General features: G+C 44.4%; 1 protein-coding gene across 3 annotated transcripts in view; it reads left to right on the top strand.

Annotated features, from left to right (window-relative positions):
- ELP2 (elongator acetyltransferase complex subunit 2) overlaps positions 1 to 18,066 on the top strand; it is a 37,149-nt gene that overhangs the window by 17,214 nt on the left and 1,869 nt on the right. For all 3 annotated transcript variants that reach the window (XM_029053041.2, XM_029053040.1, XM_039910462.1), the window contains exons 8-20: positions 91 to 231; positions 857 to 952; positions 3,377 to 3,477; positions 3,684 to 3,815; positions 4,807 to 4,956; positions 6,808 to 6,996; positions 9,014 to 9,083; positions 11,318 to 11,413; positions 11,523 to 11,580; positions 14,236 to 14,308; positions 15,283 to 15,475; positions 16,747 to 16,868; positions 17,629 to 17,771. In XM_029053041.2, the coding sequence (XP_028908874.1) occupies positions 91 to 231; positions 857 to 952; positions 3,377 to 3,477; positions 3,684 to 3,815; positions 4,807 to 4,956; positions 6,808 to 6,996; positions 9,014 to 9,083; positions 11,318 to 11,413; positions 11,523 to 11,580; positions 14,236 to 14,308; positions 15,283 to 15,475; positions 16,747 to 16,868; positions 17,629 to 17,771 (1,564 nt within the window). The remainder of the gene's footprint in view (positions 1 to 90; positions 232 to 856; positions 953 to 3,376; positions 3,478 to 3,683; positions 3,816 to 4,806; positions 4,957 to 6,807; positions 6,997 to 9,013; positions 9,084 to 11,317; positions 11,414 to 11,522; positions 11,581 to 14,235; positions 14,309 to 15,282; positions 15,476 to 16,746; positions 16,869 to 17,628; positions 17,772 to 18,066) is intronic.

Raw genomic sequence — 18,066 nt, 5'->3', positions numbered from 1 at the left:
AGTGGTTTTTTGGTGGAAGATGGTACTGGTTTAGATAACTTTTAGAAACAAATTCATCTTTTTTTTATAAGTTTGTATTTTCTTCTCTAGATGGAAATCTTTTCCTAGCAAGCTGTGCTCAGGATTGTCTGATACGAATCTGGAAACTGTATATAAAGTCAGCGTCTTCAGAAATACGAGGTGATGATGTCTTGAAGCTGAAAGAGAGCACATTTACCCTGAAAAATGAAAGTGAGTAATGATTAAAGTGTCATTTAAGTGGACCATTTCGTTGTATCTGATGGTGAAATGGCAAACAGCAAAGCTCAGAGGAGAGAACAGGGGACGGGAAGTTAGGAGATTCATTCATTCAATCGTATTTATTCAATCATTTATTGAGCGCTTACTGTGCAGAGCACTGTATTAAGCACTTGGAGAGAACAATTCGGCAACAGATAGAGACAATCCCTACCCAACAACGGGCTCACAGTCTAGAGAGGAGATTGTGGTTTTAGTCCTGGCTCCTCTGCTTACCTGTTGGGCAACCACAGGCAAGTTATTCAACTCTCCTGTCCCTCCATTTTCTCATCTGTAAAATGGGCGTTAACTATCTGTTCTCCCACCCTCTTAGACTGTGAGCCCCTTGTTGGGACAGAGGCTGTCCCCGATCCGATTATCTCCTAGCAACTCTAGTGCTTAACCCAGTGCCATCACTGTTGTTTGTCTGATCCAAAAAGATGCATCCCCAGAAAAACAAACGTGCTCTTCAAATGGGTTTTTTATTAACTCACTTGGATGAATGATTCTCTTTGTGAAACTTGATGATGGTTGAAGGCAGAGAAGTCTTGAGGGATAAATATTCTCGTTGCCTTTGTAGATGCAGAGAAAACATTTGCAATTGCTCTAGAGACTGTGCTAGCCGGCCACGAAAACTGGGTGAACGCAGTGCATTGGCAGCCTGCAGGGTACAAAGGTAGGAAGGAGATCGAGTTCAGTGTGAAACGATCACTTGAAAAAAATGCCCTGGTTATTTACCCAGCTAACCCATAAATATGGTGTTTCACAGTCTCCCCAGGATGTCCCTCTGTCCACAAAACGAGAAAAGAAATAGAAGTAGCTAACCTGTTTTCCCATTGCTTCTCCCCTGTCAAAATCTCCTCACTCACTGGGTGGTGTTCCAAACTCATAGTTGACTGGTGGTAAGAGCAGCACTTGGTCCAGGCACTTTACTAGACCCTAGGGAAGTACAAAAAAAAGAAATGACATGTTCAGTCAATGGCATGTATTGAGCGCTTGCTGTGTGCAGAACACTGTACTAAGCACTTGGGAGAGTACACTACAACAGTGTACTACCCACCAGGTGCTTACACTCTAATAGAAAAGACAAGAGTATTTACAAATAGAGCAGTCAGGATCAATAATTGAGTAATCATAGATACATGAGGGGGGTGAACAAGAATGTGCCTCTAGGCCAGGAAGTGATAGAGTCACTTTTAGTAGGATTCAAGTGGTTGAATAGATTGGTTAAAAATGAAACAAGTGTGAACAGGGGATTCCTTGTACGCAGGGAGTGAGTCTCCCAGCTCTATACGTATCGGACTTTTCCAAGCACTTAATACAGTGCTCTGCACGCAGTAAGTGCTCAATAAATACCATTGATCGATTGATTGACTCAGTGCAAGGGGATATTTGTCTGTGGGGAGAAGGGCTTTAAACCCCAGCCATTGTTCCCTCACCCACAATTCACCTGTGATTCTACTCCCAAAAGGTAAGTGACTGTGAAGGGAGTCGGACCATTAAGTTAGGTTGATTAACATTGCTCATAATTACTCATGTGACCTTCCACCTTCCTCCTTACCTCTGTTTATTTCAGTACTTGGCACACATAAGCGCTTAACAAATGCCATCATTATTATTATTGTCCGCTTTTAACAAATTCAGATTCAAGAGGCTCGGTTTTGCTCCTCTTAGCCATACGTAGTACGGCTTAGCCTGGAAAATTATTTTCATTCATTTGTTACTAACATCTACAATGTGTAGAATGCTATGCTGACCACTCGGAAAAATAAAAGATTTAGTACATTTAGTCCCTGCCCACAAGGAGGTCAGAATTTAGGGGGAAAAAACGAAAAACTGTGCAACACCATCAGAGGTACACACATAGGCACACATTATGATGCCTGTCTCCCCTTTCCTTTCCTCCCCGCACCCTTAGTCTGTAACTGCAAAAGCCAAAGGTCAAAATATCCTGGTTCATCCCCACTTTACTCCTCCTCTAAGGGACAGACAAGGCTTTGGTACCTAGTTAGAGGAATAGGAAAATAGGCATTTCTGGGTAGTTCCTCTGAGAGAGAACATTAGTCTGAATAGATGCCAATCATTTGCATGGTGGCTTCATCTAGGGTAGAGCCAATCACAAGGGAGGTTTGGGCCCACGGAGGAGGACCAGCTAGGTGGGGAAGAAGCCCTGTGGCCAGACCCACCTCCTCTTCTTGTCTGCTGTGTGACCTTGGGAAGTCACTTAACTTCTCTGTGCCTCAGCTTCCTCATGTAAAAAGGCGATTAAGATTGCGAGCCCCGTGTGGGACAGGGACTGTGTCCAACCCGATTATCTTTTTATCTACCCCAGCACTTAGTACAGTGCCTAGTAAATGCTTAACAAATGCTGCTGCTGTAATTATTATTCAGGTAGTTAGGGGCTGTGTGTTCTGGGATGGCTGGATGGAGAGTTTATTGGGGCAGGGCAGTCTCCTGCCATTTGCCGCCCTGGGGAGTGATGGGACTATACTCTTGACTGTAAGCTTGTGGTGGGTAGGGAATGTACCTGTTATATTGTCATACTCTCCCAAGTGCTTAGTACAGTGCCCTGCACTCAGTAAGCATTCAGTAATTGATTGATTCTCCATCTGGGTAACCCAAGGGATGGACCCAACCATAAGCCCTTTTTAACAGGCACTAGTTAATTGGACCCCAGGTGATTCTCCTGCTGTTGTTTTGTACCCAGCTAGAAAGCCAACAGATGGTGGCAGTGATTTGAGGGATTCATTTTGAGAGTTACCTCATGATGAGCCGCCCCCCTCCCCCCCCCCAAAAAGTACCCCACACTTTGGAAAAGAAAAAAAAACCTGAGGATTTTAAAACCCTGGGGATACCACTAGGACTCCAAACCCTCCTGTAAGTGACATTCACAGGGTTGCTTCCAACCAGAAGGCACACACTTGCTGACGGTGAATGTTACACCTACCAGTGGAGAAATTAGTCTCATTGAGTTGGCATTTGCCTAGCATTTGACTGAAAAGTTTAAACTTGAAGGGCCAGTGAGTTTAATACTCTGTGTCTTTGTAATAAGAGAAATCAAGTATATTACAAAGGAAATAAATGACTCTGTCTTTCTTAGATGGTAGAATGCAGCAGCAACTGAGATTGCTGTCTGCTTCAATGGACAAAACCATGATCCTCTGGGCCCCGGACGAGGAGTCAGGATTGTGGCTAGAACAGGTAAGAATGTCAGAATAATGGAATTTGGATTTTAATCGTCTGTACAATTTAGAGTTTAAATTCCTTCAACTGTGAACCTTCCTTCATTCCCCAAATGCATACGTGTGTTCTAACCATCACTGTCACTGACTTTTTTTTCCATTAGCCGTGCCGTTGGAGAGACCAGATATCTACAGATATTTCACTTTCAGTTATTGCCTCCTTAGGTCCGAGTAGGAGAAGTGGGCGGAAACACCCTGGGCTTTTATGACTGTCAGTTTAGCCCAGATGCTTCTATGATTCTTGCTCATGCTTTTCATGGAGCCCTGCACCTTTGGAAGCAGAATGCAGCTAAACCAGTAAGAATGCTTTTTTTTTGGTGATCATTCATGCAGAGCTCTCCATGTATATTGCTTGCTATCCTTTCAAGGAAATAAAAAAGTCATCATGGAGGGCTTGTCTGAGGGGAAATTTTTCATTTGCCCAAATGAGTGTGTGGATTTTGTACGTAATTCTATCTTCCCAAAGTGAAGATGACTGCTTTTCACTGGTTGGCACCATATTAAGTGTAAAAGCATTAAATGAAATATAGCTTCTCTCAGGAAGTAAAGTACACGTGCTTTCTCAAAATCCCCAAAAGTGACCAGTTTATAAATGTAATAAAAAAGGATAAAAGGATATAGTTACATAATGGTAATTGCAATGTAAGTATATGCCAATAATGAAAGATTTTTGAGTTAAGGTTTTTTTTTGTGTGTGTGTATAGTAAATAAGTTACCTTTCACATCCTATTCACCCAAAAGGCACTTGTGTGCTGACCAGATATGTCATTTTCTATGGTAAATCAGAATGGGTTGTAGTTACTTGATTCAAGTCAGTTAAAGTGCTTCAAAGAGAGAGGAAAAGCCAAGGTAAGTTTTGCAGAGTCTGCAAGGGAGGGAACACTGTAGGGTCAGTCAATAGTGTTTGAACACTTATTGTGTGCAGAGCACTGTACTAAGCACTTGGGAGAGTACAATACAACAGAGTTGGTGGGCATGATCCCTGCATTCAAGGAACCTAACAATCTAGTGGGTCACAGTATTATTGTGAAAGTGTGCTAAAAGAAGAGGTATAGTGGGATTGGTGTATTAACACAGCACCATTTTTCTTTGATCTTGCATTTTCATCCAGGGATAAATTCACTACAAAACAACACATTATTTGTTGCTGGATGCTTTGTTAGTGGTGAAGTTGTCCTTTACTGGTCCAAACTAGAAGAAACTTTGCTACCCTCAGTGTGTGGCGGCTATTGAAAATAGTGTACATTGTACATTTTGAAATGTGTTTTGGGTTTTTTCCCCAATACAGAGAGAATGGACTCCAGGAATTGTGATTTCGGGGCATTTCAATAGTGTACAAGATTTAATGTGGGATCCAGAGGGAGAATTCATCATTACCGTGGGCACAGACCAAACAACTCGACTTTTTGCTCCATGGAAAAGAAACAAACAGGCACAGGTACATAGATCTTTGCAAGTCCCATCAATTTGCTCACATAACCTGAACTGGGGATTATCAAACCAATTGTATGCAGGCAAGAAATGACATAACCCTTAGATTATGGGCCTCTTGAGGACCAGGAACTATTTTTAATTCTTAACCTAATTAGCACTATCTAATCATCGCAGATGATTTCCAAATCTACTTTTCCAGGCTGAACTTCTCTTCTTTGTAGTTTCGCATTTCCTCCTGCCTTCAAGACATCTCTCGGATGTCCAGTCATCACCTCAAACTTAATGTGTCCCAAACTGAATTCCTCACCATCCCACCCAAACCCTGTCCTCCTTCAGACTTTCCATCACTGTAGGCAACGCCACCACCTGCCCTGTCTCACAAGCACGTGACCATGGCATCATCCTCGACTCCTCTCTCTTTCAACCCACATATTCAGTCTGTCACCAAATCTTGTGACAGAGAGATGGGATGATATTCGGAGGTGGACAAGGAAGGGGTTGCCCTTCCAGGGTTCTCTCAGTGCTGGTGAAGAAACAGTGTATGACACAACCAGAGCAGCAGGAGAGTTAATTGGGGTAGTCTTACCAGAAGAGATGGCTTTTCATAATAGTAATAAGTTGATATATAAGGGCTTACTTGTGCCAAGCTCTGGACTAAGCGTTGGGGGTAGATAATTAGATCAGACAAAGTTCCTGTCCCACATGGGCCTCCCAGTCTGAGGAGGAGGGAGAATAGCTATTAAATCCCATTTTACAGGTGAGGAAACTGAGGCCCAGAGAAGTTAAGGGACTTACTCATCGATTACAATGCAGGTGGCAGAGCTGGAGTTAGAACCCACATTCCTCTGACTCCCAGGCCTGTGTTCTTTTCACTAGGCCACATTGCTTCTTTTCAGTGGGGCTTTGAGTGAGGGAAAGAAAGTGGTTTACTTCCCAGCCTTCAGGGAAGGGTTGATAATGTGGCTACCTGGGCTCTGGCTTGCAATCCATTCTATAAGGATTCCTCCTGGAAACTCACATCCTTCATCCTACTTGGGAGTCCCTCCCCCTTCAAATTCATCAGATGTCAACACTCCCCATTTTCAAATCCCATCTGAAATTCTACTTCCTTCAGGATGCCTTCCTCGATAAATGTATTCATTGTCGTGTTTATTGAGCGCTGACTGTATGCAGAGCACTGTACTAAGCGCCTGGAAAGTACAATTCGGCAATAGAGACAATCCCTGCCCAACGATGGGCTCACATTCTAGAAGGGGAGAGGCAGACAACAAAACAAAACAAAATTTTTCTTTTCCCAAGTCAAACCCTCTCAATTACCCTCAGCAATTTTGCTCCACCTCCACATTCATGCACTTGGGTATATATAGACTTATATACTCTACTAATTAAGCACTTATTCATCCACATGTGTATTTTTCATGCTCTTTTTCCTCCTACGTAATTATTTTGTATCTGTCTCTCCCCCCAGATAGTAAATTCTGGGAGAGCAGGAATCATGTCTCCTTACTTTGCTGTTTTGTCCCAAATCCTTCGTACAGTGCTCTGCAGACAGTAGATGCTCAATAAATGCTGTTGATTGCCAGTAGTTTCAGATCAGAGTGAAACTAGGGTTCAGTTAAATGTGCAGGGTTGAGGAATGGAAAGTTCCTTTACTGCAAGCATATAGCTGTGAGTTGATTAGCTACAGCTACAGTTGAAAAGGACCTCTCTAAATAGGAGCCCAGGCTATAGCTTCTGAAGCCACTAGTGGGCTCTAGAACATCTAGAGAGATGTTTGACTCTGTGGTTGGTTCATGTGGTGCTCCTCCTCAGATCATCGAAATTTAGCAGTCTTTCTTTCACATTTGCTACCTAGGTGACCTGGCACGAACTGGCAAGGCCTCAGGTTCACGGGTTCGACATGAAGTGTTTAGCAATGATTGGTCGATTTCAGTTTGTGACCGGAGCAGACGAGAAGGTGCTTCGGGTCTTTGCCGCTCCCCGGAATTTTGTGGAGAATTTTCATAACATAACAGGTCTCTTGGTTGGAGAACAGCTATGCAAAGTGAGTATTCTTTGTAAATGATTTTAGTGACATTACATAACTATATTTTCCACTACATCAGAGGTGAAGGCCCAGAATTATACATCTCCCAATATTTTATAATTTCTCAGCGCTTGGAGTGCCCGGTTAATACAGAAATAAAAATACCGTTTTATACTCCTGGTTTGCTGTCCACCACAGTGGCCTAGAGCAGTTGCTGGGATTTTCAGTTAGGACAGACTACCATTGGGTATTTACAAATGCCTCTAATGTGCTAAATACACCATGTGTTCCACATATAGTGGCTGGCAACAGTGGACAGCGTCTTAAAGGCAAAGGTTTGTTTAGTATTTAAGAGCTTTCTGTGTGTCATACACTGTTCTAAGCGCTGGGGTAGGGGCAGGCTAATTAGGTTGGACGTGGTCCCCGTCCCGCCTGGGACTCTGTCTTAAGTTACCCACAAAATGTAGACTTAGTTATTTCCAGTAGCGATGTAAACCAACATGCTTACTCTCCCCATATGCACTGTACTCAGAGTGGGGCACTTAGAGCCAAAGGGGTGAAAGAACTGGGATGGGTCTCTATTTGCTCCCCTCCAGCAAGGGGAACAGAATGCTTGAAAGAACTGTGGGATGGCTGTGCCTCTTGCCTATTATTCTCATGGCTAGAGATGTTCTGTTTCTCTTTAAAAGTTGATTGCAGACCTTACAGCCGTAAATTTAGCTAAACTTTTCTTGAACCTTCCAACCTTTTTTGACTTTCCATCTAATCTTCCTGTCTTTTCCTCCTAATAATCCATTTTGAACTACCAGTGAATGAGCTCAAAGGCATTTCCGAAGCCTAGAAGAAAAAGCAAAGGCTTGGGAGTCAGAGGAGCTGGGTTCTAGTCTTGGCTCTGCCGCTCACTGCTTGTGACTTGGGGCAAGTCACTTAACTTCTTTATGCCTCAGTTCCCTCATCTACAAAATGGGGATTCAATACCTGTCCTCCCTCCTACTTAGAATATGAGCCCCATGTGGGACATGATTATCATGTATCTACCCCAGTGCTTAGTAGAGAGCTTGGCCTTCAGTAAGCCTATAACAAATACCACAATTATTTACTATTTTTACCAAATTCCATCTCCTTATCACCCACTGTGGGGTAGGGGGGTAGGAGGAAAGAATGTTTATTTTGAACCAAAGAATGTTTATTTTGAACATATTTCTTCAAGCTTCAGTGAGTCCTCCCTCTTAACCTGCGTAGTAACATTTGGGAAATGATATTTCCATGGTTGCCCTGTCCGCACCTGATGTTGTTATGTTATCTTCAGTCCTGTCCCTTATCAACCTGCGACTGTCCAGACTCAAGAGTTCTAACTTTTTCAGCCTGTCCTTCTAAGGAAACTTTTCATTCATTCAGTTGTATTTATTGAGTACTTACTGTGTGCAGAGCACTGTACTAAGTGCTTGGAAGAGTACAATACAACAATAGACACATTCTCTGCCCACAACAAGCTTACAGTCTAGAGGGGGCGGACACAGACATCAATACAAATAAATAAATTACAGATATTTACATAGGCGCTGTGGGGCTGGGATGGGGGGGAAGAGCAAAGGGAGCAAGCCAGGGCGACACAGAAGGGAGTGGGAGATGAGGAAAGCGGGGGTTTAGTTTGGGGAGGCCTCTTTTCCCCTTACCATTTTAGTTGCTTCAGTACTGCATTTTGTGTAGAAACACACCACTGCCCGAATTTGGATGTGGCACTGATAATCTTTATATCCCCCTCTAGACTGTAAGCTTATTGTGGGCAGGGATTGTCACTGTTTATTGTTGTACTTTCCCAAGTGCTTACTACAGTGTTCTGCACACAGTAAGCGCTTAATAAATGCGATTGAATGAATGAATGAACCTTTAACTTCAATCTGGCAATCTCTGATCAGATAAGATTAACATTTTATTGTCCCTGAGCTTGCTCTGGGAATCCTGCAATTAGGCATTCTCCTGATTTAGCTGCTTTCCAGGTCTGATAAGTGACATTGCATCTCCCTTTTTTTAGCCAGACATGGGCCTTCCAGAGTGTGCTACCGTACCTGCTTTGGGACTATCCAACAAAGCTATTTTTCGGGGTAAGTCTGATGAAATGCTTGTGAAAGCCACCTATTTTCTCTTTGTAAAGTACATTCATTGTCCAGTAAATTGGCACAAACCCAAGATCTTTGGCTCTACGTGGTTTGCATTCTAAGCTTCTTAAGGGCAGGGGCCTTGTTACCTCTAGGTTTGGCTGCTTTTCTCACTGTTGTGCGTGGTATGGCAAGGATGACAATATCCGCTTAATACTGCTTCCTCTGTTCTTTGTGGTGATCCTCATCTATGTACTAACCTTTCTAGATTGTAATCTCCTTGAAGACAGGGATTATACCTCCTTACTCAGTGGTATTCTCCCAAATGCTTAGTACAGTGCTGTGCACACAGCGAGCACTCAATAAATGCCATTGATTGGTTTGTCCCAGCCTCTGTAGCCATTCTGCCTGGATCCTACTCAATCAATTAATGGTATTTACTGAACACTTACTGTGTACAGAGAACCCCGAACTAAGCACTTGCGAGAGTATAATACAATAAAGTTGGTAGGCACGATCCCTGCCCAGAGGGAGCTTACAGTCTAGAGGGGGAGAGATAAATTAAATCATGGTTAGGGGAAATGGCCACCTTCCACAAGGAGGTGGGGTGATAACTGGAGGGAGATGTGGGGTCGAGGGAGGGTATCTTTTCGGAAAGGGGATAGATACATGGGCGTGTTTGAAAGCAGTAGGGAAGGAGCCATTGGAGAGTGTTCAATCGTGGCAGCTCTTTTCTGGCCCTCGCAAATCTCTTTAGCCATGGGTTCATTTGAGGTCTCAAGGTGGACCCAGACTGCCCTCCTTCTCACTCTGCTTGGACCCTGTGCTTTATTTAGGGCCCATTCTCTATGAATGATATATAGGGGGTCTTGGCTAACATTATATTTTTAGCCAAAGTTAATTGAATGTGCGAAAAAAATCATTGTGAGAATGTGGCAGTTCTTGGGCAATTGCAGTTGCTCTTCTGGCCAAAATGACCCACAAGGCCCCTTTTAATGTCGAAAACGCAAGGATATCCCCAGGGTCCTAAGCGCTCAGCTTCTTTACTGTTGAGATAGGTTTAACTATAGGGGCTCGTCCTAGTGTACTCCTTGGGTTACCCCTCCCCTTAATTTTCTGTCTCCATCCCCCATCTTTGGAGAATTGCACCCCCAGGCAACTTGGGAAGCATCTTGAGTCCAGCTACTTAGTCCTGCTCCCTGAGTTCTGCTGGTTGAGCCTCAGGGAAAGTATAGGTTCCCTTTCTTTTCCAATGCCATGTGACGCTATTTCCAGAGTTGGTCAGTTCCACCCATGCTGGCCACACGACACTGCAGGTTGTGAGCAAAAACTGGCTTCCTTTTTTAAGGATTTAACAATAATTCTCATTTAAATTGTGCAACGGATCTTAACTCATATCTGGAATAGAATCACCTCTGTTTGAAGTTATACTTTCTTCAATGGGTAGCTGCCCCCTGAGAGTTTGTACTTACCCAAAGGTGGCACCACTGTGCTCCTTCCGATCCACAGGCATCTTAGTCGAATCACTGGGGAGACCTCTTGGAGAGACCTGCAGTAAAAGCTAAAAGCAATATTCAGGCTCACTCTCTGGAACAGATGGAACCGGGCCTTCTGCATTCTGACCCACAGAGTGCTTGGTCCAACTCTCTCCAAAATGAGCAGAGGCTTTTAGCTTCCAAATTGCTATTCTTCTCTCCCCCCGCCTCCACCTCCCTGCCCAATTCTCCCCTGCAATTGGCTGTAGCCCAGCTGATATCAGATGAGTGATCAACTCCACATGATGATGATCATTGATGATATTTATTGAGCGCTTACTATGTGCAGAGCACTGAACTAAGCGCTTGGGAGAGTACAGTACAACAGTACTGGCAGACACGTTCCCTGCTCACAACGAGCTTACAGTCTAGAGGAGGAGACGGGCATTAATATAAACAAATTATAAGCTATAAATTTATTTAAAGATAGGTCTGTAAGTGCTATAGGGTTGAAGGTGGGGAGAACATCAGAGGCCCAAAGGTCACAGACCCAAGTGCATAGGTGATGCAGAAGGGAGACGAAGAAGAAACGGTGCTCCTTCCGAGTGAGGGATGTCTCCTCTTGAAATTTCTGGCTTCCCGCCTCCTCCCTGTATAGGTTTGGGACTAGCCTAAGGTGACTGTCAAAAAGATTACAACATAGATTTTTTTTTGTTGTTTTTAACTGTGTTCATACTGTTGAGTCTTTCTGCTTCTTTAAACCAGAAGACATAGCTTCTCAGTCAGATGATGAAGAGGAAATATTTATCAGTGGTTATAATCAGTACCGCCAGATTAACTTTCAAACCTTCAGCCTTACTGGTAAGGAATGGAAAACTCATTATTTATGTATTCATCTTGAGTGTACCGGGGATTGTTTGTAGTTTAAAAATGTAGTCCTGCTCGACTAAAATGTGCGTATTTGTTTTAGAACCACCGACCGAGGATCACCTCCTGCAGAATACGCTGTGGCCTGAAGTTCAAAAGCTGTAAGTTCAGCCTTTCGTTGACAAGTACTCACTGGCTTAAGGCCCGGGGGCCTGCTGCTTTGGTGTCATCGTCTAACGTTGGCGACATCCGGGGCCTCCTTCCCCGTTTCCCCGCTTCCCATCTAGTGGCGGCATTGGCGGAGTTGAAGGGATGGAGAGGCCCCCGCAGAGAGCTTTAGGGGAAAAGGCTGGTCGGCGAGAGAGACCCAGCTGTGTGAACCCTACTCAGCCAGCCCCCTGCTCAGCCACGAGATCTGGCTCCCCCTCCCCCTCCCTGGGCCACTCGCTCCTGGCCTCCATCAGGTGTTAATTGATCAGAAGCTTCCGACAGCCAGCCAACATTCCTGCACTTATTAATAATTATGGTATTAAAGCCCTTACTATGTGCCAGGCGCTGTTCTAAGTGCTGGGGTAGATGCAAGATTGTCAATTTGGACATAGTCCTTGTCCTACATGGGACTCACAGTTTAAGTAGAAGGGAGCAGGATTTAATCCCCGTTTTTACGGAGGCGGAAAGTGAGGCACAGAGAAGTGAAGTGACTTGCCCAAGTTCCCACAGCAGACAAGTGGCGGACCCGGGATTAGAACCCAGGTCCTCTGACTCCCAGACCCGTGCTCTTTTCAGTAGGCCACACTGCTTCTCTAGAGTAGATTTGCGGGACTGGGTGCTTTTTGTGCTTCCTCGGTGTGTACAAATTTAGATTGAGGTGAGCTTTTTTAGCTTTTGCTGCTCAGTGCTTCTGTAAGTAGAACTATCAGACTGGTTACCTAAAGCACGGTGATTGAAATGAGCTGTTACCTGAAGCCAGACTACTTGAGGCAGCCAAATAACAAGGTCAGATAATTGAATGGAGCTGAGTAAGCACTTGTCCAGGATGTCAGACTTCTTTATGTCTGGTAACCTGAACTTTTATGTGACCTGAACTAACCTCAGTTCCAATCCCATCAGATAAATCAGCATTTTGCTACATGTGTTTTGGTGATTTCTTCAAGATTGTATTGAGCCTTGCCGAAAAGCCGTTCAAGCTATAGTCCTTACCTTTCCAGTCAATCGGTCATCTCTGTTGAGCGTTTAGTACAGTGCTCTGCATATGGTAAGCGCTTGAGAGAGTACAATACACCAGAGTTGGTAAACGTGTTCAGTGCCCCCAATAAACTTTTAGCCTAGAGTTTACAGTCTTCAGTGTCTATTAAAATCAGATTCAGTTCCACCCAGACTTGGGAGATAGCTGCTTTTCTGAGTTATTTGGTCGGTTTAAAATTGTTACTCTCAAGAATGATTCTGCCACCTATTCTGTCCAATTATGTTGAGTCATCCATGCTGAGCCTTGAGTGAGACCCATTTCCCAGCCTGGGGGATTTGTCCTAGTCGTGTATTTGTGGTTCTGTCCATTCTTCCCGACACTGTTTTTAATCAATCAGTGGTATTTACTGAGCACTTACTGTGTGCATAGCGCTGTACTAAGTGCTTGGGGGAGTATAATGCAACCGAGTCGGTAGACATGTTCCCTGCCGTAAGTGCACAGAATGCGGTTTGCAGTGATACCAGGTGTAAGTGTCTATGATAGGATTTGTAAAGATACCAGTGATGCAAGGCACGCAAAGGCTACGTTTAATAAGTGGATTTATTAGGGAAGCATACTCACACCCCAATCAGTGCAGGGACCACGACAGACTGACGGTATCCATCATGGCGGTTCTTGCCTCAGGAAGAAGTGAGAACAAGGTTTGCTGGGCTCGGGAAGAGCTAGAACAGTTTTCAGAATCCATCCGGGACTTTCAAAGAGGACCTGCTTGAGGCTAAGCATTGAGAAGTCCACTTCCAAATGTCCCAGGGTAGTTCAAGGCAGAAACTGGAGCCCGGGTTTCTTGACTACAGTCTGGGAGTCAGAAGGTCCTGAGTTCTAATCCTGGCTCCTCCGCTTCTCAGCTGTGTGACCTTGGGCAAGTCACTTCACTTCTGGGCCTCAGTTCCCTCATCTGTAAAATGGGGATTGAAACTGGGAGCTCCACGTGGAACATGGACTGTGACCAACCTAACTCATATCTACCCTAGTGCTTAGAACAGTGCTTGGCACATAGTAAGCGCTTACCAAATGCCATAATATTATTATAACAAGGGGGAAGTAGCACATTTTTCTGAGCTGTGCTGGTTTCATGCCCAACAGTAGAGAGAGGGGAGCTATGGGCACGTTATCACTCTGGGAAGTATTGTCCCAACCAAGGCCAGCATTTTCCCACAGTCCAGACTTTGCATCTGTCCTTGCTGCATGAGATAAGGACTACATTCCTGGAGTCAGGCCATCCTGCACCTGGCACAGAGTTGCGGTTCTTCTTTATCGGGGGCCTTCCTCCTCCCAGGAATATGAATCAAGGGGCCCACAGTTCTCGGGTTGGCACCAGAAGGTACATGGTGTGTTCGTTCAAGGCCACGTGCGCTAGATTGGTCAGGTGCCACTAAGAGTCCTCGTTATTCTTCCGTGGTATTCCCCTTATATCTGCCCACAAGGGGCTTGCAGTCTAGGGGGAGAGACAGACATTAAAATAAATTTCAGATCTGTGCATAAGTGCTCTGGGGCTGAGGGGTGGGGGTGGGTATCAATGAGAAGACTTTTCCTGGGAGCCCTAATAATCATTTGTATTTTTCCTCTTTAGATATGGACATGGTTATGAAATGTTTTGTGTTGCCTGCAACAATTCAAACACTGTGGTTGCCTCAGCATGTAAGGTAAGAAACTTTGCTGCCACTTGGAAAAAGTTGAGTTCAGATTAGGAAAGCTTTGCCTCTAAGGAACTTGAGTACTTAAGACTGGTGAGCCCCATGTGGAACAGCCCGATTCATTCAATCAGTCGTATTTATTGAGCGCTTACTGTGTGCAGAGCACTGTATTAAGTGCTTGGGAGAGTACAATACAACAAGATGAACTTGTATTAGAACTCAAAACAGTGCTCGACACATAGTAAGTGCTTAATAGATACTATAATAATTATAATACTAAAAAAAGAAAGTAAGGCATCTAAGTAGAAGGGAAACCTCCTGTGCCTTTCTTCATATGATGATGGTTCTGCCACAGTGATGATGTTGATGAAGATAGAACCAGTGATGATGGTGAAGTTGATGATCAGCTGCATTTTCAGATGTTCCAGACCAGGGGCTGGCAACCTGTTTGTGTAGAAGAGCCAAGTAAAGCGAAACCTTTGAGCAGATGACTTGCAAAGAGCCAATTGTACAATTTAAACGGAAAAGGGCTGGGGGGAGAAGGAGAGAAAGAAAGAAAAAGAGGGCAGAGTGAGAGAGCACACTAACGTATTCCTCATTCCTTTCATTTGGGAAGAGGGACGGTAGGGGCAGGATTTGCAGAGAACTTTGCCTCTCTTCTACTCATCCCCTCCTCTTCCTGTGCCAGTCCAGTGCTGCTGCCGCTGTTTACACAAACACTTTGGGGATAGGAGGGTGAGAACAAGTCCAATGTGCCCTGTCTAGAGAGGGCAGAGAGGGGAGCCGCCATTTTGGCTCTTCTTCAGCCTCTTTCCATCCCAAAGTGGACCAACTACTTCCTGCCCAAAAGGTCTGAGGGCGAAGCTAGTGGAGTGACTCTCAGAATGTAGAGCGTAGGGGATTGAGGGGAACCTTTGCTTGCAAGCCACATCTGGAATCCAGAGCACCAGATATGCTTATCATTGTTTTATCTCTTCCTCCAGGCAGCCAAGAAGGAACATGCGGCTATTATTCTCTGGAACACTACTTCGTGGAAGCAACTCCAGAGCTTGGTTTTCCACAGCCTCACTGTTACCCAGTTGGCATTCTCACCTGACGATAAATTCTTATTAGCAGTTTCCAGAGATAGAAACTGGTCCCTTTGGAAAAAGCTAGATGAAACCTCATCACAGTCAGGCAAGGCAGATTTTCTACATATGCATGTTTGTGTGTGTGTGTGTGGCAGGGCGGGGAGGGCACATGAGAAACGGTGTGGCTTAGTGGAAAGAGCATGAGCTTGGAGGACCACTCGCCGGCTGTGTGACCTTGAGCAAGTTTCTTAACTTCTCTGTGCTTCCATTCCTCCAGCTGTAAAATGAAGATTCAGTACCAGACTGTAGGCCCTCTGTGGCACAGATTCTGTGTCTTACTTGCTTATCTTTGAATTTACCTAAGCGCTTAACAAAGCCTTCTTTTTGCTGAAGAAGATGTAGCAGACAAGTCAGGGGAACTGGATTGCATTGCAGTAGGGACTCACGTTGTTTTTGGCAAAATTGATAAACTAGCTGTAAACAATTAAGTGTCCATCAAAGAATTCTGAAGCAACTTGGAGGGGGAGATTGTGCTACTGTGAGGAGGTTCCAGAATTGAGACCAGTGAGCCTCACCTCTATATTTGGCAAATTTGTAGACTTGTCACTTAAGTTTCAGGTCATTAAACGCTCAGAAAAATACATCTTTCGGGGTGAAAACCAATTGGTTCTCTAAGTGGGGAAGTGAGATCTCATCTGCTAGAGTCATTTGAAGGTGGCGACAAGCATGTAGATAAATAGCCAGTAGACATAATGAATTTAGATTTTCACTATGGCTTTGACTAGGTTCCTCGCCAAAGGGTTTTTTAAAACCTAGTAATCATGGAACTGGAAAGGATATTCTGTGTGGACAGTAACCTGATTAAAAGACTAGAAACAAAGGGTAGGGACAAATAGCCACTTTCTGGATGGAAAAAATGTGAATAGTGGGGCCCCCAAGGGATCACGTCTTTTACCTTCTGCAGTGATCTGAAAAAGAGTATGTGTAGTGAAATCTTGGTTTCTGTTGGTACCAAGATATTTGGGTGCTAAAATGCTATGTCAATAGTAATAACGGACATTTGTTAAGCATATACTATGTGCCAAGTGCTGCATAGATTCATGAGAAGCAGCATGGCAGAGTGGATAGACCATGGGCCTGGGAGTCCGAAGGACTGGGTTCTAATTCCAGCTCTACCATTTCTCTGCAGTGTGATCTTGGGCAAGTCACTTAACTTCTCTGTGCCTCAGTTACCTCATCTGTAAAATGGGGATTAAGAATGTGAGCCCCATGAGGAACTGCATTGACTAACAGACAGCAGTTACCACTATTTCATGCGTGAGTTTACAAGTTAAGGAAATGGCCTTCCATTTGGTATGTTTGTGTGTTATCTTTCAGAATCAACGTTCAGCCTCTATGCGTGCACAAATAAAAATACAACGGGACATAGTAGAATAATTTGGTCTTGTGATTGGAGCCCTGATAGCAAGTATTTTTTCACTGGAAGTCGGGATAAAAAGGTAATTTATTAGGAGCCCCAGGGCCATCATAGCCCAGCCTGTTCAGATTACAGTCTTGGGCCTGGCCTCCTTCGTCTCCTCTTATGTGGTTTTGCCCCTTATTTATGGAACAGCTCCCCCCTCCTGTTCGCCATCTACCTTCCCTTCCTCCTTGAGAGCTTAACCCCACGGTGCTTTCCACATTCCCCTACTGCTACTCTCTGTCAGCATTCTGTGCCCCATTCCATCCTCACGTTCCCCCCCCCCCCCCCGATTTACCATTCCCATCCTGTGTGCTGTTTGTATGAGTTGTCTCTGAAGCTGTCCTGACCCCCTTCATTGGCCCTGTGACCTCCCTGGGTGCCTGTCTGGACTCTTCTTTATAGAGCCTCACTAGTGGTTAGAGTTTGTTCTGGGCCTGTGAGTGCACCGTCAAATTGATGATAATCAGACCCGGGGATGGGTGTATTGTTATATATGTGTTATATTGTACTCTCCCAAGTGGTTAATGCAGTGCTCTGCACACAGTAAGTGCTCAATAAATACATTGATTGATTGATGGATAATTCTTTCCTACGTCAGGCATTCTCTGGCCTTGTCTTAATATATCCTTGAGGGCATCTTTTTGGAAATTAGCAGGTACTGCCTCCACAAGTGTATGTTAAGGCAAGGGATTCCTACAAAACTGATTATTAAAGTGACAGGTAATTCTGAAGACTTTACAGATGTAAGGAGTACCATCTTCTAACTCCAAGGTCTGGAATGTGTTCTGGGTTCCCAGGTCATTGTCTGGGGGACGTGCAGTGCTGATGCTCTCTCAGGAGATAAAGGGTCTGAAGGTCTGGGCCCTTGCTCTTCAGTACTTGATGCAGGAGATGCCGTCACTGCCTTGAGCGTCAACCGGACATGCACGTTGGAGGGAAGGTATCAGGCACCTTTCTTGATTCTATTTAGTTGCCATTGTTTTTACGAGATGTTCTTCCCCTTGACTGTATTTATTGCCATTGTTCTTGTCTGTCCATCTCCCCCGATTAGACTGTAAGCCCGTCAAACGGCAGGGACTGTCTCTGTCTGTTGCCGACTTGTTCATCCCAAGCGCTTAGTACAGTGCTCTGCACATAGTAAGCACTCAATAAATACTATTGAATGAATGAATGAATCTTTTGCTTAATGAGTTTTACTTGACTGCAGTTTAGTTCAGTTTTATTTTAATCTGTAT

Source organism: Ornithorhynchus anatinus, chromosome X2 (genome assembly GCF_004115215.2).
Source record: "Ornithorhynchus anatinus isolate Pmale09 chromosome X2, mOrnAna1.pri.v4, whole genome shotgun sequence".
Classification (NCBI taxonomy): Eukaryota; Metazoa; Chordata; class Mammalia; order Monotremata; family Ornithorhynchidae; genus Ornithorhynchus; species Ornithorhynchus anatinus.
The sequence above is the reverse complement of the archived record's forward strand: the minus strand, read 5'-3'. Positions and strand labels throughout refer to the sequence as shown.